The following is an 18,120-nucleotide window of genomic DNA, read 5'->3' on the forward strand; positions in this document are numbered from 1 at the left end:
GAGGGGCAGGGGGTTGGCCCTCTCCTTCCATCTCCATCTCTATCCTCTGTCTCGCATCCTTCCATCCATCCTCTCTCTCCCCCCCCCACGTCCCCATGTCTGGTGCACTGCCAGAGGATGCGGATGCAATTCTGTCAAACCAAGCAGATGAGAAGACAAAACAAAATTATAGAAAATTAGAAAAGTCAGATGAAATCTAAAAAAAAAAAAGACTCAAAACAAGTGATTTTAATTTGCAGGCTGTCTCACATTAAAGGCCTGTTTTTGGTTGAGTGTGATTTCTGACACAGAGCTGTCTCTCTGCAGGGCATGTTTGAGTTGTTCTGCCTCCAAGCTGTTGAGACTAAAGCCCATTTGATATGCTCTTCTCCTGGAAGAAGTTTGCTGAACAGAAAGGGGGCAGGATGGGGGATATCATCGACTGCTTAAATGGCTTTCATTACACTTCTGCAAAAAGCATGACTTTTTTTTATTTCACAGGGTTTTATATCCCATCCATATTTGTCTTTTGCATAATAATTTGTACCCACAGAGCACAAACCTACCTGCCAGCGTTTTACCGTCCTCCGTCTTTGATATCTATTGTAAATTGCTTCTTTTTTTTATCATCCCACACATTGTCTCAGAAGGCTTCTGTGTCCAGTGCTACAGTTTTCATGCTCAGAACGTGTAGTTGATTCTCTTTTGAGTGTGTTATGATCAACAAAACTCAGGTAGAGCTGCATGCACCATGTCTCTATCAGAGCCTTGCGTGACCAGTGTTGATACAGAATATGGCAGAACAGCCAGATTGCACCATAGACTGTATACAAAGATGGACGATGCGTCTCCACTTCCACCCACTATCCAGAAATTAAACCAAATCACACAAACGCTGCCATCTTGTACAGAAGACCTTGTTTAGTGCTAGTGTTTGCGCAGTGGCAGTAAGTGGATGGAGCTGCGGTAGCGAGGTCACAACGATGCACACACTCGACCAATCCCGAGTCAGTCTCACCAGTTTTTAAAAAATAATGTAAAATGTCTACAAACATAAAAGATAAAGATATAGTTGTGTGGAGATATTTCAACATTCATACAGATTAGATTCAGTTATCTATTCATTTAGTGGGTGTCTCATATCCATGTTCCATTTTTTCCAGTTCTTTTTATCCATTCTCAGAGGGAATGTCAACTTCTTTGTAACTAAAATGCTATTGACCATTTCCAGACACTGTCGCTGTTTTTGAGAATTTAGTCCTTAGTCAAATATACATCCTCTCTCATCACAACATGATACATCACCGGGCAGGTGTTCGGTATTTCCTGAAAAAGTTTTTCTACAACAATGGTTTTAACATTTTCCCTGTTTAGTCATATTTCTGTGCAGCTCTAGAAACTGTGTGCAGCCTCACATGCTCCCACACAGCCCCCAGCCGCGTTGTTGTTGCAGCAAATCACCTGCTTTTTATTTTGGGTGTTTATTAAAAAAATTCATGTTGAATTCTTCCAGCAGAATAATAGTGGATTCGTGGATGTACATGTGTACGTGTTTGTGCCTCACACATTTCAGACCATTCCTTGCTTTTAAACTCTTGCTTCTCATTTTGCTTTAATGTGGAGTGTTGACTCCCTCCCGCTTTGTTCCAAAGGCTTGTTCAAAAGCAGAGACCCCCTCTGCTTGTTTCCATCCACAATCTTATTATTTAAAGCTTCATCTGGTTCTGATCTTATCTCAAATGTAAAGTCTCTAAATAGCAAGTATCTAAAAACATCTTTGTGCTTGAGACCATATTTTTTAAATTTTGGAAGCTCATTAATTCTCTGTTTTCTGAAACTCCACAGATTGCCATTGTTCTTTTTTGTGCCCATTCTTTGAACTCCCCTGGCTTTAACTTTGAGTTACATGCAAACCACCCCAGTGTGCATTCCTTCTCTTTTTATCTTTGAACTGTAGCATTTCATCTTTCTAGTGTAAATGCTACTATTGGATCTATAACGTGTCTTAAAGGCCCCTGTCTCCCACCAACATCTGAGTGTGGTAACCCTGTATCTCCATCCTTTCCATCTCTTTCCCTCATGATTCATAGTCAGGTCTGCACCAACAAGCCAGGGCTCTGAGATGAGACTCAGTGATATGTCACTCTGCTAGATGGCAACAACGTGAAGTGAGATGATGTTACCCAGGACAACACTAGATGACATCTACGCAATGTGAAAAGTTCACTTATTCGCTTATGTTTAAGTTTTGTCATAATGTGCACAAAGCATACTGTATAACCACATTTGTGTTCCCGTATGTTGTCCTGGCTTGGTGAGCTCCGCTGCCTTTTTCTCGCAGAGGTTGTTGTTAGCTAGAATATTTAGTTTTGGTTGCAAGAGAAAATTAAAATTGAAATTTCTATTTCAGTGGGAGGAAGTTTTTGCGTCACTGGCACCCATATTCTGAATATTATGGCTTCATTTCTGAATAGCAGGAGGAAGTGGAGACTTGCAGTCTATGGTTTAGACCAGTTGCTAGGTAAAGCTAAAATTACACCTTTCTATGTGGTCATAAAACAGGTTTTGTTCACTGGTTCACATCTGCTGCTGACTTGCATCTCCACTGAAAGAGATGAGTTTGATCTGCCTTGCAAAAGTGCACAGAAGTTCTGCAAAGGTTTCTCAGTTACCTCCCTGAACGTGACGCACCAGTGTGGTGGATGTGTGGTCTCCACGTGTAAATAATATCAGGTGTTAATAAACAGTGTGTTCACCATCGCGCAGCTATAAGTGAATTAAATTTGGAAATAGATAGTTGGCAGTCTGTCACGATTTTAACTGGCTAATGATATGCTCGCTAGCAGAAGGCTTGCACCACACAGACACACACACACAGATGCTTGCACACACGCGGCACTGTCAGAGTTCATCGCAATTAGCTTTGGGGTTTCCTTGTAAAAGAGGACTCGTACACACACTCTGTCATTAGTTAATGGGCCTTGCAGCCTGTTACCATGGCTCTCTCTCCCTCCCTGCTGCTCCCAGAGGGGCGGAGGTGAGGTGAGAACGAGCCAGGGCTCCTGCTATCAGTCAGCCATACAGCAGTAAATACAGCCCGAGTGAGGAGGGCCCATATGTCTCCGGGCATTGCTCCATAAAAAGCCACAGCTTCTAAGAAATGGAGCTGCTCACGGAGGGTTCAGGAGAGGTCGTGAAATCAGCTTACAGTGACTTCTGCCCCCGCTCTGCTGGTAGAGGACGGAGCAGACCACTTGTTAGCGAGAGTCCCAAAACACCACAACACTGAAGCTTCACACAACAAGGCTGTAGTGTTACTGTAGTCTGTAGACATTACTCACCCTGAGCTGTAGCTGTATATTTGAGGTTATTTCTCCTCTCACACAGTCATGATTGTGCCTCTGTTTGCAGTTCACAGGTGAGATTAGTCCACACAAAGTCAGTTAGTGGATTTCTACGGGATCAACAGCAGCTTCTCATGAACTGTAGCTCTCTTTAACTGTCTCCAAACATGAAAAAATTGCTGAGTAACATGAGTGAAACGTTAATACATTTTCTCATCCATGAGCATGATTTGAGTCACGTCAGGTAGATTTTCATGAGTAATAATGGTGAAGACAACAACTCCCACACTGTCTCACAATGCATCAAACCAGGTCCTTTGATATTATTTGGATTGTGAGACTCCGACACCTGAAGTTTCATCTTTTACGTTTTAAAGACTCCAATGTTATTTGTGTGTTTACAGGCTCCTTCAGTTATAGTTACTATCTAATTTTGGGGATTTTCTAGGTTATCAGGAAGAAAAACAAATGACGTAGATCACCGATAACTCCTACTCCTCAGTGCTGGCACCTATTGGGCAACACGTCTACTTTCTTACACAACAGTCAACTCTCATGTCAACACATTATCAGAATGAGCTGCTACTTGATCCTCGAGTGTTTAGGCTAAGTCAGGCTAATCTCACCATTTAACATTCAAACTGCACACAGAGACACGAGAAAACCATTGATCCTGCTGCATGTGATTAGAAGAGCTGGTCTAATTTCTCTTTGAGAATTTGCTCGTCATGAAGGGAAGTTGTTTTATGATGTTGTAAATGAACCTCAGCATAGACAGTCAGAGGATTTGGCTCATATACTTTGCACTCACTATCACATATCGTGCTCATATATCTTTTTTTACAGTCTGCATATAGTTTTAATAAGCGTTGTGGACCTTCCCTGTGACTGTGGAGGCTGCTGATGTCGAAGCCAAGTCAAAGAGGTTAAAGCTTTAGTGTGAATTAAACCGGAATAAATGGAAAGATGAGAGAGGTGGGGCCATGTATGGAGTCCATGCTTTTGCGTTAAATGTTTTTGTTGGCTGGATTCCATTGGTGAAGTTACAAAAAAACCCAATAACAGTATAGACAGATGGATCAGCAAAGCATTTAAGTTGTCAACTGTAAACATAAGACGAACTGAGAGGAATGTGGGTGTGTGCAGTTTGTGAGAAGGGTATTTACGCACACTGAACTGAAGAGATGAAGTGAGAGAAGTGCGGCGGCGTAGTTGCAGGTGTGCGATGGTGTTGGCAGGGGTGAAAACAAGGTCACGCACTCTGTAGTAAACTTGCTAAATTTGCACGATACCCAGAGCGGGTACCCCAATCTATTATGAATGACTTCTGCCTCGGTAGCTTGTTAGATTCAGTGGCTTGTGGCCGCACTGATACAACAAAGTCTCCACCGCTCTCTCTCTTTCCATCGTCTGCTTCCCTCTCTCTTCCTCTTCCTCTTCCTCCCTCCGACTGACTCCATCACTTGTGCTCGGAGCTGATCTTTAGGTCTAAATGGTGGGTTGCCAGTGGAGGAGACAGTCCCTCTGTGTGGAGGTGGTGATTTAGTGGGGAGATAAGCTCTGTGTAATGGCAGGGTGGAATAATTCCTCTTTAACTAGGAGGCTTGGCGCTCTCCACCCTCCAGAGGAAAACGTCACCACTCCTCTTTTTCTCCCCCCCTCTTTCTTTCACTTGCTTGGTAAACAAACACTTGTCAGATCCGATTCCTCACTCAGATAATATAAGACATTGTTAGCTCCATCACATCATGTCATATATCAAATTGTCCATGTCATAGATGGGGCACTTAAACCATGTTTTTTCCTCACATACATTTGTTGGGGGTTTTTTTGGTTTTAAATCCTCATCATTCATTGTGCAAGATTTTCAACCTTTTCATAAACTCCACATCCTGAAATCCCAAACCTGCATAACTATCCCAAACTATATAGTGCTTCCAAAAATCTGGTGTATCTGGGTCTACAAAGCCAGAAATAGCATCTTAAATTATTTAATTAAGTCTGAACACTATAACCTTTGTTTTTTTTAAACTGAAGCTTGACTAAACAACTTTCTACTCCCTGCTATTTATTTGAATAAGACAACTCTGATTGATTTAAGAAAGACAAGGCACCGGGGGGGGGGGGGGGGGGGGGGGGAATAAATAAACAGGAGTCTCATTAGCACCAGAAAGAAATATCTAAACCTTGTCTTTATTGAGAGGATGAGAAGGCTGCACAGTCCTGAGAGATTTGAGAGGACGTGTAATGATGAATAAAGTGGTGGTGTTGAGAGGAGGAGATTAATGACAGGACAGTTTCTCACTTGTTATCATTAAACCGTATCATTGTGTGTCTGTCTGTCTGACATGCTTCATTTCAGTCTGTCCCTCTCTGTGATAGATCTCAGGTTTTCACTGCAGGAGGAGATGGTCTGGTCTGTAACTGTTGTGCAATCCACACTCAAATAAGCAATGTAGGTTTGTTGAGTTAGGCTGCCTCCTTGAGGCTGTAGCAGTAACCTCAGGCTGAATGGCTCTGGATACAATAAACAATTCAGTTTACTGCGCTGACCCAAATCTATTCTAGATAGAGATGTTGTTTTCTACGTGACCATTCGCACATGGAAACTTCAACATGCACATGATGTACCATAAGTACACAGTGCATTTCCATATGTGTGTGTTTGTGTGTTTGCTGAGAAGAGACTGATGCGTGTGCATATGTGTGTGTGTCTGTGTGTTTTCCTTGCAGCCCTGCTGTCGTCGTGGTGCGAGGAGCTGGGTCGTCTCCTCCTGCTGCGTCACCAGAAGAACAGGCAGAACGAACCGCAGGGAAAAGTCCCCATGCAGCCCAGCATGAGCAGCATGAAGCCCGGCCTCACACACAGGTCAGTGGGGCGTCTCCGAGACATCTCCTGTCACATGAGCCAAGACTGGGCTTTTCTTACAGTCAAAATTACATTTCATCTCCCCGATGAGATTCTGCTTTTTCCTGGAGTTATAATACATCCTCATTGGAAAAAATTTGGTTAATAATGCTGTGTCCTATGTTTCCCAACTGAACGCAGCAAACATCTGATACATCTTATGCTTTTAATTTACTTTCTTTTTATTTAAATATTATTATTATCATAATACTTAATACTGAGTTCCCTGGATTGATGCTCCAGCAAACATTCATGAGTTTTATTGAAGGCTGGGACATGACACAAGTAAGAAGACTTATTTAGGATCTTGATCAGGGGGCAGAGACAGGATAAAAACAAATTGCAAATATTTCTCAACATTTCTGTCGATTTCTCATAAATAAATTCACGGATCACGATGAATAAAAGATATATATGTGTGAAACGTGGTGCCGCTTGGCAATAGAGCAAATAGGAAAGAAAGTGGTCAAGATGTTTTCTTTGTCTCTATAGTTTCAGATGATTCCTTCTCCACAACCTAATATTCACTCAGTTAAGGTGCAGTAGTGGCTCAGTCTTTGCTGGGGGATTATCTTGACTTATTTAACACACACGCCAAGGCACTGAGGATTTTCTGAAGTTTGGAGAAGAGCCAGAAAGTCTTTTTGAGTGGAGCTGCTGTGATTTGGGGTTGGTGGGACGAGCCAACAGGGAAGTGAGCTGTGAGTTTTTGGAGAACATTGTGTGCTCATACCTCTCGCACGCTCTCTCTCTCTAAGAAACCCTGGAGTTAGCCAACAGTCCTGTTTGCCTCTGCTGAGGATCTTGGGATAATGTTTTGCCTTTATGAGGAAATATTGAACATGCCGTCCATTCCAAAAGTGAACCTCATGAGCAAAAACAAGCTGCTCTCCAAAAACAGCAGTCCCTCCCACTCCACTGGCCATTTGCCTCCCCCCATGAGGACTGAGCTTGTTTATTATATGTTAGAAACTGTCGGAATTTTGCCCTGTTATTTGTTTTGGATGTTAATACTTCACATTCCATTTGCACTCTACCGATTCATATCCAAAGACATTTTTAACAAAGAAATAATTTAATCATAATTAACTTATACTGGTGAGTGTGGGCACGTGTCAGCTTATCTCACTGTGCAGCCATCAGCAGACATCCTCGCTTTCAAACTGAACGCCAAACATGTCAAATTGCCCAACATTTTGGCAAGAAGAATTCTCACATTATTCACATTTTTGGACGGATATTCGCCTCCTGGTGGCTTTCTCTGGACTCTTTTCCTGGCCAAATAGAAACTTAAAGAGACACCAAGCTCATGTTTGTGTTTTGATCTACTTTCCAGTGATGGATCCTTTCCCTATGACTCTGTCCCCTGGCAACAAAACACCAACCAGCCCCCTGGGTCGCTGTCAGTGGTGACAACGGTGTGGGGCGTGACCAATACGTCACAGAGCCAGGTATGTCCGTGCAACAACAGCATCCACAGTCAGTGCTTGACTCACAAGGTTTGTCTTCTTTGTTTGTATAAAAACCTAATGGATGTTGTTTTCTCTGTATGATGCTTTGTTAAATCCAGGTGCTGGGTAACCCGATGGTAAACAGCAATAACCCCATGAATCCTGGGGGGAACCCTATGGGATCAGGTATGTCTGCCAGCGCAGCAGGACTCAACTCACCTCAGTTCAGTGCTCAGCAGCAACAGTTCCCAAACAAAGTCGGCTCCAACCAAGCGTACATGCAGCAGGGCATGTACGGCAGGCCTGGCTACCCTGGTGGTCCTGGGGGATACAGCGGAAGGTGAGACACTCGATAATAGTCTTAATTCATATATAAATCAAGCAATACAATCTACTATAATGATTCAAAAATGTAATCTGTTTTCTTACAGTTATTCCGGAGGCCCAAACCCTCCTCCAGGAGGTATGGGAATGACCTCCCACACACGTCCTCCTGGTGACTTCACGCAGCCAGCTGCCGCTGCTGCAGCAGCTGCTGTCGCTGCGGCTGCTGCTACGGCAACGGCCACAGCAACAGCCACGGTAGCAGCTCTGCAGGAAACCCAGAATAAAGATATGAACCAGTATGGACAGGTACAAAACACACCTGCTGACATGTCTACAGCTGCACACATTTACCAAAAGAGACTGTAAAACACAAATATACACATTAACCTATCATCCAGCCACCTGCTGTGGACACAGAACAATCATGTTAAATGCTTAAACCATCTGTTTTGCCTCCAGATGTGTTCATCGTTCCAAATGGGCCCCGCTCAGGCCTACAACAGCCAGTTCATGAACCAGCCAGGCCCACGAGGGCCCCCTGGAGGCATGAATCCAGCCAGCATGGGATCAGCCATGAGCAACCCCAACATGAGTGGTCCTCCCATGGGCATGAACCAGGCTCGAACCCCAGGCATGGGGCCCTTTGGAGCTCACGGCCAGAGGATGCCACAGCAGGGGTATCCTGGAGGACCTCGACAGGGTGTGCCCCTGCCGGGGATGAAGAGGTCGTATCCTGGGGAGGTGAGTGTAAAGCATTGGCCTGGATATTTGTGTCTGTAGCACCTGAAATATGTGTTTACATTTCTTTCACTTCCACTCTCCAGGCAAGTTACGCAGCTCAGCAATACGGGCCAAACAGTCAGTTCCCGCCACAGCAGGGGCAGTACCCATCATCGAATGCCTCCAGGCCGCTGCCGTCTCCTAACTACCCCAGCCAGAGGATGCCAGGGCAGCAGAGCCAGGGACAGTACCCACCTGGGATGCCCATGGCCCAGTATTATAAGGTCTGTTGTGTCACACCATTCATCCATCTGTCCAATTTCTTATGGCAAATTTTGTGAGAAACTTAAATGGTTTATGTCTAATAAAACTATCAAATTATTAAATCATTAAATTCCTTTACAGCAAGAGCCCTTCAATGGTCAGAGCACCAACTTCTCTGGAGGTGGTTACTCCTACGGTCAAGGAAACGGGGTATGTTTTCACATCATACCCAAAAACAAGTTCCATTTGTTAACTAGCATGCTAAGATCTTTGGTTCAGTCATGAATGAGTTGCTTTTATACAGTTATTTTCGTTATGTACTTTCTTGCCTTTCACAGCCTCCCAGGCCCGGTAACTACCCCCACTCTCCTGTCCCTGGAAACCCCACACCTCCCATGACCCCAGGAAGTAGCATTCCTCCGTACCTGTCGCCAAACCAGGATGTGAAACCCCCATTTCCACCCGACATGAAACCAAATATGACAGCACTTCCGCCCCCTCCAAGTGAGTACACCAGCACTAGTGAAACAACTGGACCATTTCCGGCATTTTATCTGAAACACTGTGAGACCTTGACCTCCCCTGTTTTTCTCTGACCTCCAGGTAACCCCAACGAAGAGCTGCGGCTGACATTCCCCGTCAGGGATGGAGTGGTGCTAGAGCCGTTCCGCCTTGAGCACAACCTGGCTGTCAGTAACCACGTCTTCCACCTTCGACCCTCCGTCCACCAGACCCTCATGTGGAGGTTGGCCCACCACCCTGACTTTTGACTAATGAATCTTTCATCGCTAACTTTTAAAATTATTTTATATGCATGAAGAAGTGCCCTGACTTGATGTTATAGACATATTATTATTTATTTTTTTAGCAAACTCTTTGTTTTAAAAATATCGCTATTAACCACTGACTCTCTCATCCTGTTACTCCTACAGGTCAGACCTTGAGCTGCAGTTTAAGTGCTACCACCACGAAGACAGGCAGATGAACACCAACTGGCCTGCCTCCGTCCAGGTCAGCGTCAATGCCACGCCTCTCACCATTGAGCGGGGAGACAACAAAACCTCCCACAAAGCCCTGCACCTGAAGCACGTATGCCAACCTGGGAGAAACACCATCCAGATTACAGTCACCGCCTGCTGCTGCGTGAGTGCACACGCTCAACATGACAGAAAACTTCCAACAGGACAGAAAGTGTCATTATTTTTTTCTGAAACATCCACTCAGAAGATTTTTACTACATACAGTAGATGTGTGGACTAGACTTGGATGTTAGAAGATGGATTCATTTTTTCATCTTCTCGTGTTGCTTTGCAGTCCCACCTGTTTGTGCTGCAGCTGGTCCACAGACCATCTGTGCGCTCCGTCCTCCAGGGGCTCCTGAAGAAGAGGCTCCTTCCTGCAGAACACTGCATCACCAAGGGTACGGCTCATTTTCTCTTTGTGTAGTTAATATGCATAAGCACATCTTAATTACACGGCCACAAAACCTGTCTCTCTTTACATCTTGCTTTAAAATATGTCTTGAGGCGCCCGTGTAAATGTTCACGCCTCATCTTCTTTGGTTCAGTTAAGAGGAACTTCAGCAGTGTGGCGGCCTCGGCAGGCAACACCACTCTCAATGGGGAAGATGGTGTGGAGCAGACGGCCATTAAAGTGTCGTTGAAATGTCCCATCACCTTCCGACGCATCCAGCTACCGGCGCGAGGGCACGACTGCAAACATGTCCAGGTCTGTTTTCGATTTAAAAAGGTTTTTTTTTTTTTTTATGAAAACCAGCATTGTGCATCACTGTAAATTCTAAAGTTGTGATGTTGTTCTCCACAGTGTTTTGATCTGGAGTCCTACTTACAGCTCAACTGTGAGCGGGGGACATGGCGGTGTCCTGTGTGCAAGTATGTGTCTAGATTTGAAGTTAGGATAACGAGTAAAAAAATGCCTCTTATAGATTTTATCTAATTATTTCTTGTCTCTTTTCAGTAAAACAGCATTATTAGAAGGTCTGGAGGTGGACCAGTACATGTGGGGAATCCTCAACGCCATACAAAAGTATGTTTCTTCTCTTTTACCAGCTGGATCCATCTTTAACTCGTTCAGATAATTTCACCAACAAAATGTTTTGTCTCCACCCCCAGCTCAGAGTTTGAAGAGGTCACTATAGACCCAACATGTAGCTGGAGACCTGTCCCCATCAAGTCCGAGCTTCACATCAAAGAGGACCCTGACGGACCGCTCACCAAGCGCTTCAAGACCATGAGCCCCAGTCAGATGACCATGCCCAATGTGATGGAGATGATCGCCCAGCTAGGGCCCGGCCCCGGACCTGGACCCGGCCCTGGACCTGGCCCTGGACCCGGTCCCTACCCTCCACACCCTAGTCAACATGCGAGCGGGAACGGTGGAGATTACCCAGGAGCAGGTACTAAAAAGCAGACAGAATCCTGCTGCGTTGATAAATAACAGGATATTCAGCTCAGTTGTCGGAAACTGTTTTTGCATTTTTACAACAGGAGCCATTGATATGTCTCTGGTGCATTGAAACAAAGAAACAGCCTCAAGGAGAGTTTTAATGCTGAACCTGTTTTAAAATGTTGTCAGCTCATCACTCTGATAAATGTTTCATAACATTAAAAAAAGTGTGTATCCTGTTATGTAACTTCTTTGAAAAGATAACTTTTTTTGTAAGTAAATCAATGATTCATGAAACAACGACGTCAACGAGACCAAACTGCAGTTAGCCTTTTGACAAAAAAACTAAATGTTGTGCTTTTATCCTTACAGGCAACAGTTACCACAGCCAAGGGCACTTTGACTTCCCTCATGGGAACTCCTCTGGTGGTGGAGTTGCAGGAGGAGGTGGAGGTGGTCCCCCTATGAATGACTTCATCCACGGCCCCCAGCTCTCGCACCCCCCGGATGGACATGGCGGCCTCCTCTCGCAGGACAAGCCCCTGAGCCACAGCATGAACGATGCAGTAAGTAAAGGTTTTAGAAATAGTTAAATGCTTATACAACTAGTTGGTTGAAATAAGGACTAATTATAGCGTTTATTGATCGACAGCTGAGTCATTTTGTCCTGTAGCTTAAATGTTTGCCTCAGTTTGTAGAAGAAAATGTGCCCCAGTGAAAAAAGAGGCTCAGATTTGGGACGTGAACAAGGTGCAGCCTGTGCCTCTAGCCAGCATGTGTGCTCAGTCATGCTCACATGCTCATGTCACCGTATAATGTTGCAGCTGTACATGTCTGCTGATCACAGCTTCCATTTAGAGGGCCTGTTCCATATTATTCACGCTGGAACTCATTTTGCTTTTCCTCTCCTTCTTCCCACGCAACACCTCCTTCCTCGTCCCTCCTCCCATCACGCTCTCTCCCTCTGCTCTCTTTTTCTCTCTCTCGCTATTTCTTCCGTCCTCCTCTTCCTTATTTTTCATCCTCCCTCCGTCCCACTCTCGCACCTTCCAGATGTCCCATCCCGATCAGTCCCATAGCTCCATGCAGCAGAGCTTGCATGCGTCTCCCCACCCCGGCAGCCAAACAGGGCCGCCCTTGCATCACGGCGGCCAGTCAGGGCAGCCCTTGCATCACGGCGGCCCGTCTTCGCAGCCGCATCGCCAGTCGCAGCCGCAGCCACCGCCACTGCCTCAGCAGGCCGGGCAGAACAGTCACCCCCACGGCGAGCTGAACTTTAACCCCTCCGCAGATGGGCAGATGGGTCAGGGAGCGCAGGATATGCCTGAACCCTCTCTGGATGTAAGTGTGTCGGCTTTGTGCGTCATAAGCTGCGTGTTACGAGCTAACGTCGTCTGCTGCAGCTGCTCTCATCTCTTTGCTGTGTGCTTGGTTTGTGTTTGACTCTCAGAGCAGCGATGTCTGTGTGTATGTGTAACTTCCACAGACACATGATTCAAAGCGTCAGAAAGTTGCATTTGTTTTCAGGTTGTGTAGATTTGCCTCTCATCCTCTCTCTCTGCCCTTCATCCACAGCTGCTTCCAGAGCTGGCGAACCCGGACGAGTTGCTATCGTACCTGGACCCCCCGGACCTCCCCGCCAACAGCAGCGACGACCTTCTCTCCCTCTTTGAGAACAACTAGCTCCTCCCCCTCCCAGTACGAACGCTCCTTCGCCTACAAGAGCGGTGACGTGTTTGACTGTCCGTCCACAGACACTTCACCCCCCCTCCTCCAAAAAGACACTTCAAGCAGCTTCCGATGCTCACACACACACACACACACACACACACACAAAGACACACACAGTGACAGTGTGGGAGGGGAGTCCGACGGAAGAAAAGAGGCACCTGTTTTGGGAACTCCTAACGGAGAACGCAGGAACGCCGCTCATCTCCGAGCCCCCCCCCCCTCTGTTTTTTGTTCCTCCTGTAAAGATTCCACGCACCAGTTCCATCGCCTCTGACTCGAAACACACACCATTTACAGCCATGTTTTGGCGGGCACTAAAATGATATTATATATATACATATATATGATATTTGTGACTTTTCAACTGAAAACTGTGCAGCTATAATCGTCTCGTGTGACAACACAGAGGAGAGCGGAGCCTTTGTGGGCTTCAGGAAAAGTGTTGTAGCTTTGTTTTAAAAATTTTTTTTTTTTTTTTTTTTTAAATTATAACTTTCCTTTTGTGAAAAAAAAGAAAAGTCCATGGGAAAAACATTGTCTTGTAAGAGTGTTTTTAACCTGTTTGAAATGTGTTCTTCCAAAACTTTGGCACATGCCATGCCCTTTGACCCCCCCAGACTTTCCTGTGTGTGTGTGTGTGTGTGTGTGTGTGTGTGTGTGTGTGTGTGTGTGTGTGTGTGTGTGTGTGTGTGTGGGTGTGTGTGTGTGTGTGTGTGTGTGTGTGTGTGTGTGTGTGTGTGTGTGTGGGTGTGTGTGTGTGTGTGTGGGTGTGTGTGTGTGAGAGAGAGTGTGAGAGAGAAAGTGAGAGAGAGTGTGAGAGAGAGTGTGAGAGAGAAAGTGAGAGAGAGTGTGAGAGAGAAAGTGAGAGAGAAAGTGAGAGAGAGTGCAAGATGAATAACTGGAACTCATCACAATCCCAGCACTGAAAGGATGAGCTTAAATGTCTTCCTGTGTCAACAGAGGAAAAAAGTGCGCACTGTGCAACGTTGTGTGTGTGAGTGTGTCGTTGTGTGTACACATATTTCTGTGTGTGTGTGTGTTTTATGTCTTCCCTTTTGTTTGCATGTGAGCGTTTGTGAAAGACGGCGGGGAGAGAAAGTTTGAGACGAGGGAGGGAAGAGAAACATCGACTCTCTCCACCCAGTCTGTAGCCGTTGTAACGTTTTCGCTTGTCCTCTCCGAACCCTGCATCGTTTTGTTCTCAAGTGCATGTGTGCCAACGGCTCCTGTTGTCTTAGTCCAGCCCAAACGTGCTTGATCAAATCATTTTTGCTCACGACTTGATATTTATTATTTTATTTTGTTTTTTAGCTGCTGTCCTTTTTCTAAACTGTGTTTTACGTTTTGTCCCACGTTGACATGAATCAGACACACGTCACCAAAGTTTTTCGTCATGGTTTCGACATCCTGCAGATCCTTTTAAATAGCTGTGTTTTATACAAACGTCTGCGTGATTGTACCGAGCTTCCTGTTTATTTCTTTTCTTTTCACATCTTATTGGGGAAAAACATTCTGCATGATCCAACAGTGTTTCCAGAGCTGTTGTAAATACCATTTGTGAATACTCCCTTTGTGAGTACTGTACAGTGCTGTACCTAATCTATTACTGCAACTACATGGTACTGTATGTCTGTCCAGTACTACACACACTCACAGACACACACACACACACAGAATCCCTTATAACTAATATTGTATCCGATTGATCCAAATGCACTCTCACTGGCCTTGTCCCCTGTGTATTGTGTAGTTTTTTCCCACTACCCTGTGACAAAGCATCAGCAAAAAAAGGAATTTTTGAATAATTCTGCAAGAAAGTTGTGATTAATTTTAGTTTTATTTCATACATGTATGTGTATATAAATGAGCAGGGGTTTTTTTTGTCTAAAATTCTGCAGCCTTGAGTTCCAAAATTCTCCAAATATGATTTAATATTATTGTTATTAGCACAAGTGACCTCGTCCTTTATTTAAAGTGAGAATGTGCAAACTGATTGTTTGGAGGCCTGATAATGAGCTTTTGATAACCATAGCAAAAAAGTGTGACTATGATTTTCATCACATTTTATATTGTTTGGAGGTTTAAGTTATTATTTTTGTCCAATGTTTTTTCTATGATATAATTTGGTTTACACAGTTTAATGCAGTACCATCAGTGAATTTTAAAACATGCTGGTGGGTGAAATTTGCCCCGTTTGATATTTGAAGGACCTGATTGGGCTTCACTGGATCATCAGTCGATAGAATCACCAGGTTTCACAGTCGAGGGATCAGATGTTGTTTGTTTCTATGTTTGTCGCAGACGAAGATGTTTTATTTGCCTACACAGTGTGTAACTGTAACCTCTCACAAAAATCACATGTACCTAATCTGAGCGATACAAATCGTACTGTCCGATCGCAGCCGCTGGAAACTGAGCTGAGGATTAATATTGTGAAGTGAAAATTTGAGGGAGGCCCTTCTCCCGTTCGCATCACGAGGAAGAGGTTGTGGCTGAGGGTCGTAAGGGACACGTGTATATACTGTAAATGACAAATAGAGACACGTTAACAGAAATGTATTCATTTTCTCCAGGGGGAGTGTGCATAGTGTATTTAGAATTTGTAAAGCTTGCATCCTCCTGTCAGACATTGAATTGGGAAAATGTGTTTGATTGCGTCTGTGCGGACCTCTCTAACCACGCCTGTTCATTTATGTAAGATACTTTATGTGCCCCTTCACGTGGGGTTTCCAAGAAAAAAAAATCAAGACAATTTTCTTTTGTGTAATATTAAAACGTCTGTGTATTTCTCTATTACCTGTGTACTTTATAAAGGTGCTACAAAATTATTAAAACCTTTTGAGGTATAATTGGGACTTGGAGACATGGAGCTTTGAGTGGCTCTTAAAGGGTTGTTTCCAAATTTACAGTTTGTAAAAAAGATTTTTGTCAAATTTATAATTTTTATGCAATTTGGCAAAATATGCTATGAGGTACAATCTGAAGTGATTGGCACAACAGGTGGCAGTTGTCTCTTTGGTTTTGTACATTCTATGTACAATCATTTCATATTCTAAACTGGTCAGAAAAACATTGTGATTTTTAGTCTTGCAAATCTGTATGTAGTTAGATGATGTGACATCCTAATATTTATCTAATAAATATGTATTCAGATGAAACACAATTAATGGCCTCTGTGTCTTTTGGCATTTAATATAATATGTTACATATTATATATTCAACTTTATATACAGTATTAGATTCATGATTCCAGAGCATTATTGTCTTTAAGTGTCGTCCCCAAATTAGATTCACATTTTGTCTGTTGAGAGTTTCAAATGTAAATGTACAAATATAAAGAAATAATCAGCTATATAATAAAATGTAAACATAAGTAAAAGACGTATAAAATAAAAATTCCTCTATAAAATATAACAAGTCAAGGTAACAAGGGTGCAGAGAGTATATAGTAGCAGTAGAGTATATGTAAAATAAATAATATAAATATTATGAATATGGGACAATGAGTGATGCTTTGGTTATCTTTTTCGGCCAGGTATAAAATTTGACAACCCAAGAAACCTCATCAGACAAATCTAGAAAGATGAGACTTCACATTTGCAGCAAGTTATTGTTTTATTTCCTAAACCTCCCACATGGTGGCGCTGTTTGTTCCACCTATATACAGCCTGAGGCCTTTATGAGCTTTGAGACAAGATGTTCCTTTCAGCATGGGAGGAGTTAGAGGCCAAACTGCATCTGATACAGATTCAATGTGTTATAACATATTCAAACAATATGCTGCTGTAAAAAAAAGAAAAAAGAAAGTGGGATGAGGGAAAAATGCCAGTGAGCTGGAAAGAGGTGAGAATCAATCCAGTGAGGAAACCTAGAGAAAAGTTGGCAGCAGGACTGGAAACTACAGAGCAACGGCCCTGACACCACACGTGTGTGAATGAATGGAGCGTGTGATAAATGAGATGTTCATTTACTCAGAAAACAAAGGTACAGATGGTGGCTACATATCTAAATGGATCCTGAGAGAGACAGAGAGGGGAGAGAGGAGAAGGGAGAGGGGAGAGGGGCTGCAGTGTGGGGTTGTAAAGTGTGTTATTGGAAAGAAGAGCTTTAAATCAAACAGCTCATAGTGTGAATTAATGGAGAAATGAGTGTTTGCACGATGGAAGATGGAAGATTTATATCTATTGATGTGAAGACGGCGTCAGAGCTGAAATCACTGTTGAGAAGGTTCAGACTATCGCTCGGCACAGTGTTTCTGACTCCTTCATGGGAACACTTCCATCTCATCATCGTTAGACTTTACTTGTATTTAACTGATCATTTAGTATTTTTCTTTATATTTTCCAACAGTTAAATCAAAGAGGAACATTTTATACTTTATCTAATTATCTTTTAGAAATAAATTCTTAATATTTGACTTTAACTTTTGGATTTTATTTGTTCTTTTTAAATACTGTATTTTATTCAAGTATGAATACAGTATATACTGTATATGTGATCACCTGTGATCATGTGATGAAAGGAGTTGATACTCCAACAATGACATGATGAATGACTTAAAGCTAACTGTCTCTTCAGATGTTCCTGAATGCACTATTATTATTATTATTATTATTATTATTAAACATACATATATATAATTATGATATTAATTGTATTATCATTATTATTTTCAGTGATTGTGTGGTCATTTTAGGGATGTACAAAATTTATATTATTAGATTTTCCACATCATTCTTTATGGATTACAACAAATCTTAAATTAGTTTTATTTATCAATATTGAAAATAATAATTATTAGAACAATACTACTACTAAAGACCACAAAATAATAATAATGATAACTCAAGTTTTAATTTATATTAATATTAAATATTTGTCAAATGAAAACAAAATAATAATACAGCTTCAAAACGAATAGACACAGAGGGGGAGAAATTAAAACAGCAGGTGGCAGTAAAGCGACGTCCTGGATGCCAACTGTCGTAGA

The 18,120-nt window shown here is 43.1% G+C and overlaps 1 protein-coding gene across 3 annotated transcripts in view; it reads left to right on the forward strand.

Moving 5' to 3' along the window:
• Positions 1-13,659, forward strand: part of zmiz1a (zinc finger, MIZ-type containing 1a) — a 97,181-nt gene extending 83,522 nt beyond the window's left edge. For 2 of the 3 annotated variants that reach the window (XM_069538330.1, XM_069538329.1), the window contains 18 exons: positions 6,057-6,192; positions 7,568-7,682; positions 7,802-8,022; positions 8,114-8,315; positions 8,469-8,750; positions 8,834-9,013; positions 9,135-9,203; positions 9,332-9,497; positions 9,597-9,738; positions 9,926-10,136; positions 10,308-10,413; positions 10,561-10,721; positions 10,818-10,885; positions 10,971-11,039; positions 11,126-11,409; positions 11,772-11,965; positions 12,453-12,740; positions 12,975-13,659. In XM_069538330.1, coding sequence (XP_069394431.1) covers positions 6,057-6,192; positions 7,568-7,682; positions 7,802-8,022; positions 8,114-8,315; positions 8,469-8,750; positions 8,834-9,013; positions 9,135-9,203; positions 9,332-9,497; positions 9,597-9,738; positions 9,926-10,136; positions 10,308-10,413; positions 10,561-10,721; positions 10,818-10,885; positions 10,971-11,039; positions 11,126-11,409; positions 11,772-11,965; positions 12,453-12,740; positions 12,975-13,082 — 3,002 coding nt within the window. In that variant the 3' untranslated portion in view covers positions 13,083-13,659. The remainder of the gene's footprint in view (positions 1-6,056; positions 6,193-7,567; positions 7,683-7,801; positions 8,023-8,113; positions 8,316-8,468; positions 8,751-8,833; positions 9,014-9,134; positions 9,204-9,331; positions 9,498-9,596; positions 9,739-9,925; positions 10,137-10,307; positions 10,414-10,560; positions 10,722-10,817; positions 10,886-10,970; positions 11,040-11,125; positions 11,410-11,771; positions 11,966-12,452; positions 12,741-12,974) is intronic. The other variant, XM_069538331.1, reaches the window with a different exon arrangement.
• Positions 13,660-18,120: the final 4,461 nt, after the last annotated feature.

The sequence above is a fragment of the Paralichthys olivaceus genome, chromosome 14, assembly GCF_024713975.1.
Source record: "Paralichthys olivaceus isolate ysfri-2021 chromosome 14, ASM2471397v2, whole genome shotgun sequence".
Classification (NCBI taxonomy): Eukaryota; Metazoa; Chordata; class Actinopteri; order Pleuronectiformes; family Paralichthyidae; genus Paralichthys; species Paralichthys olivaceus.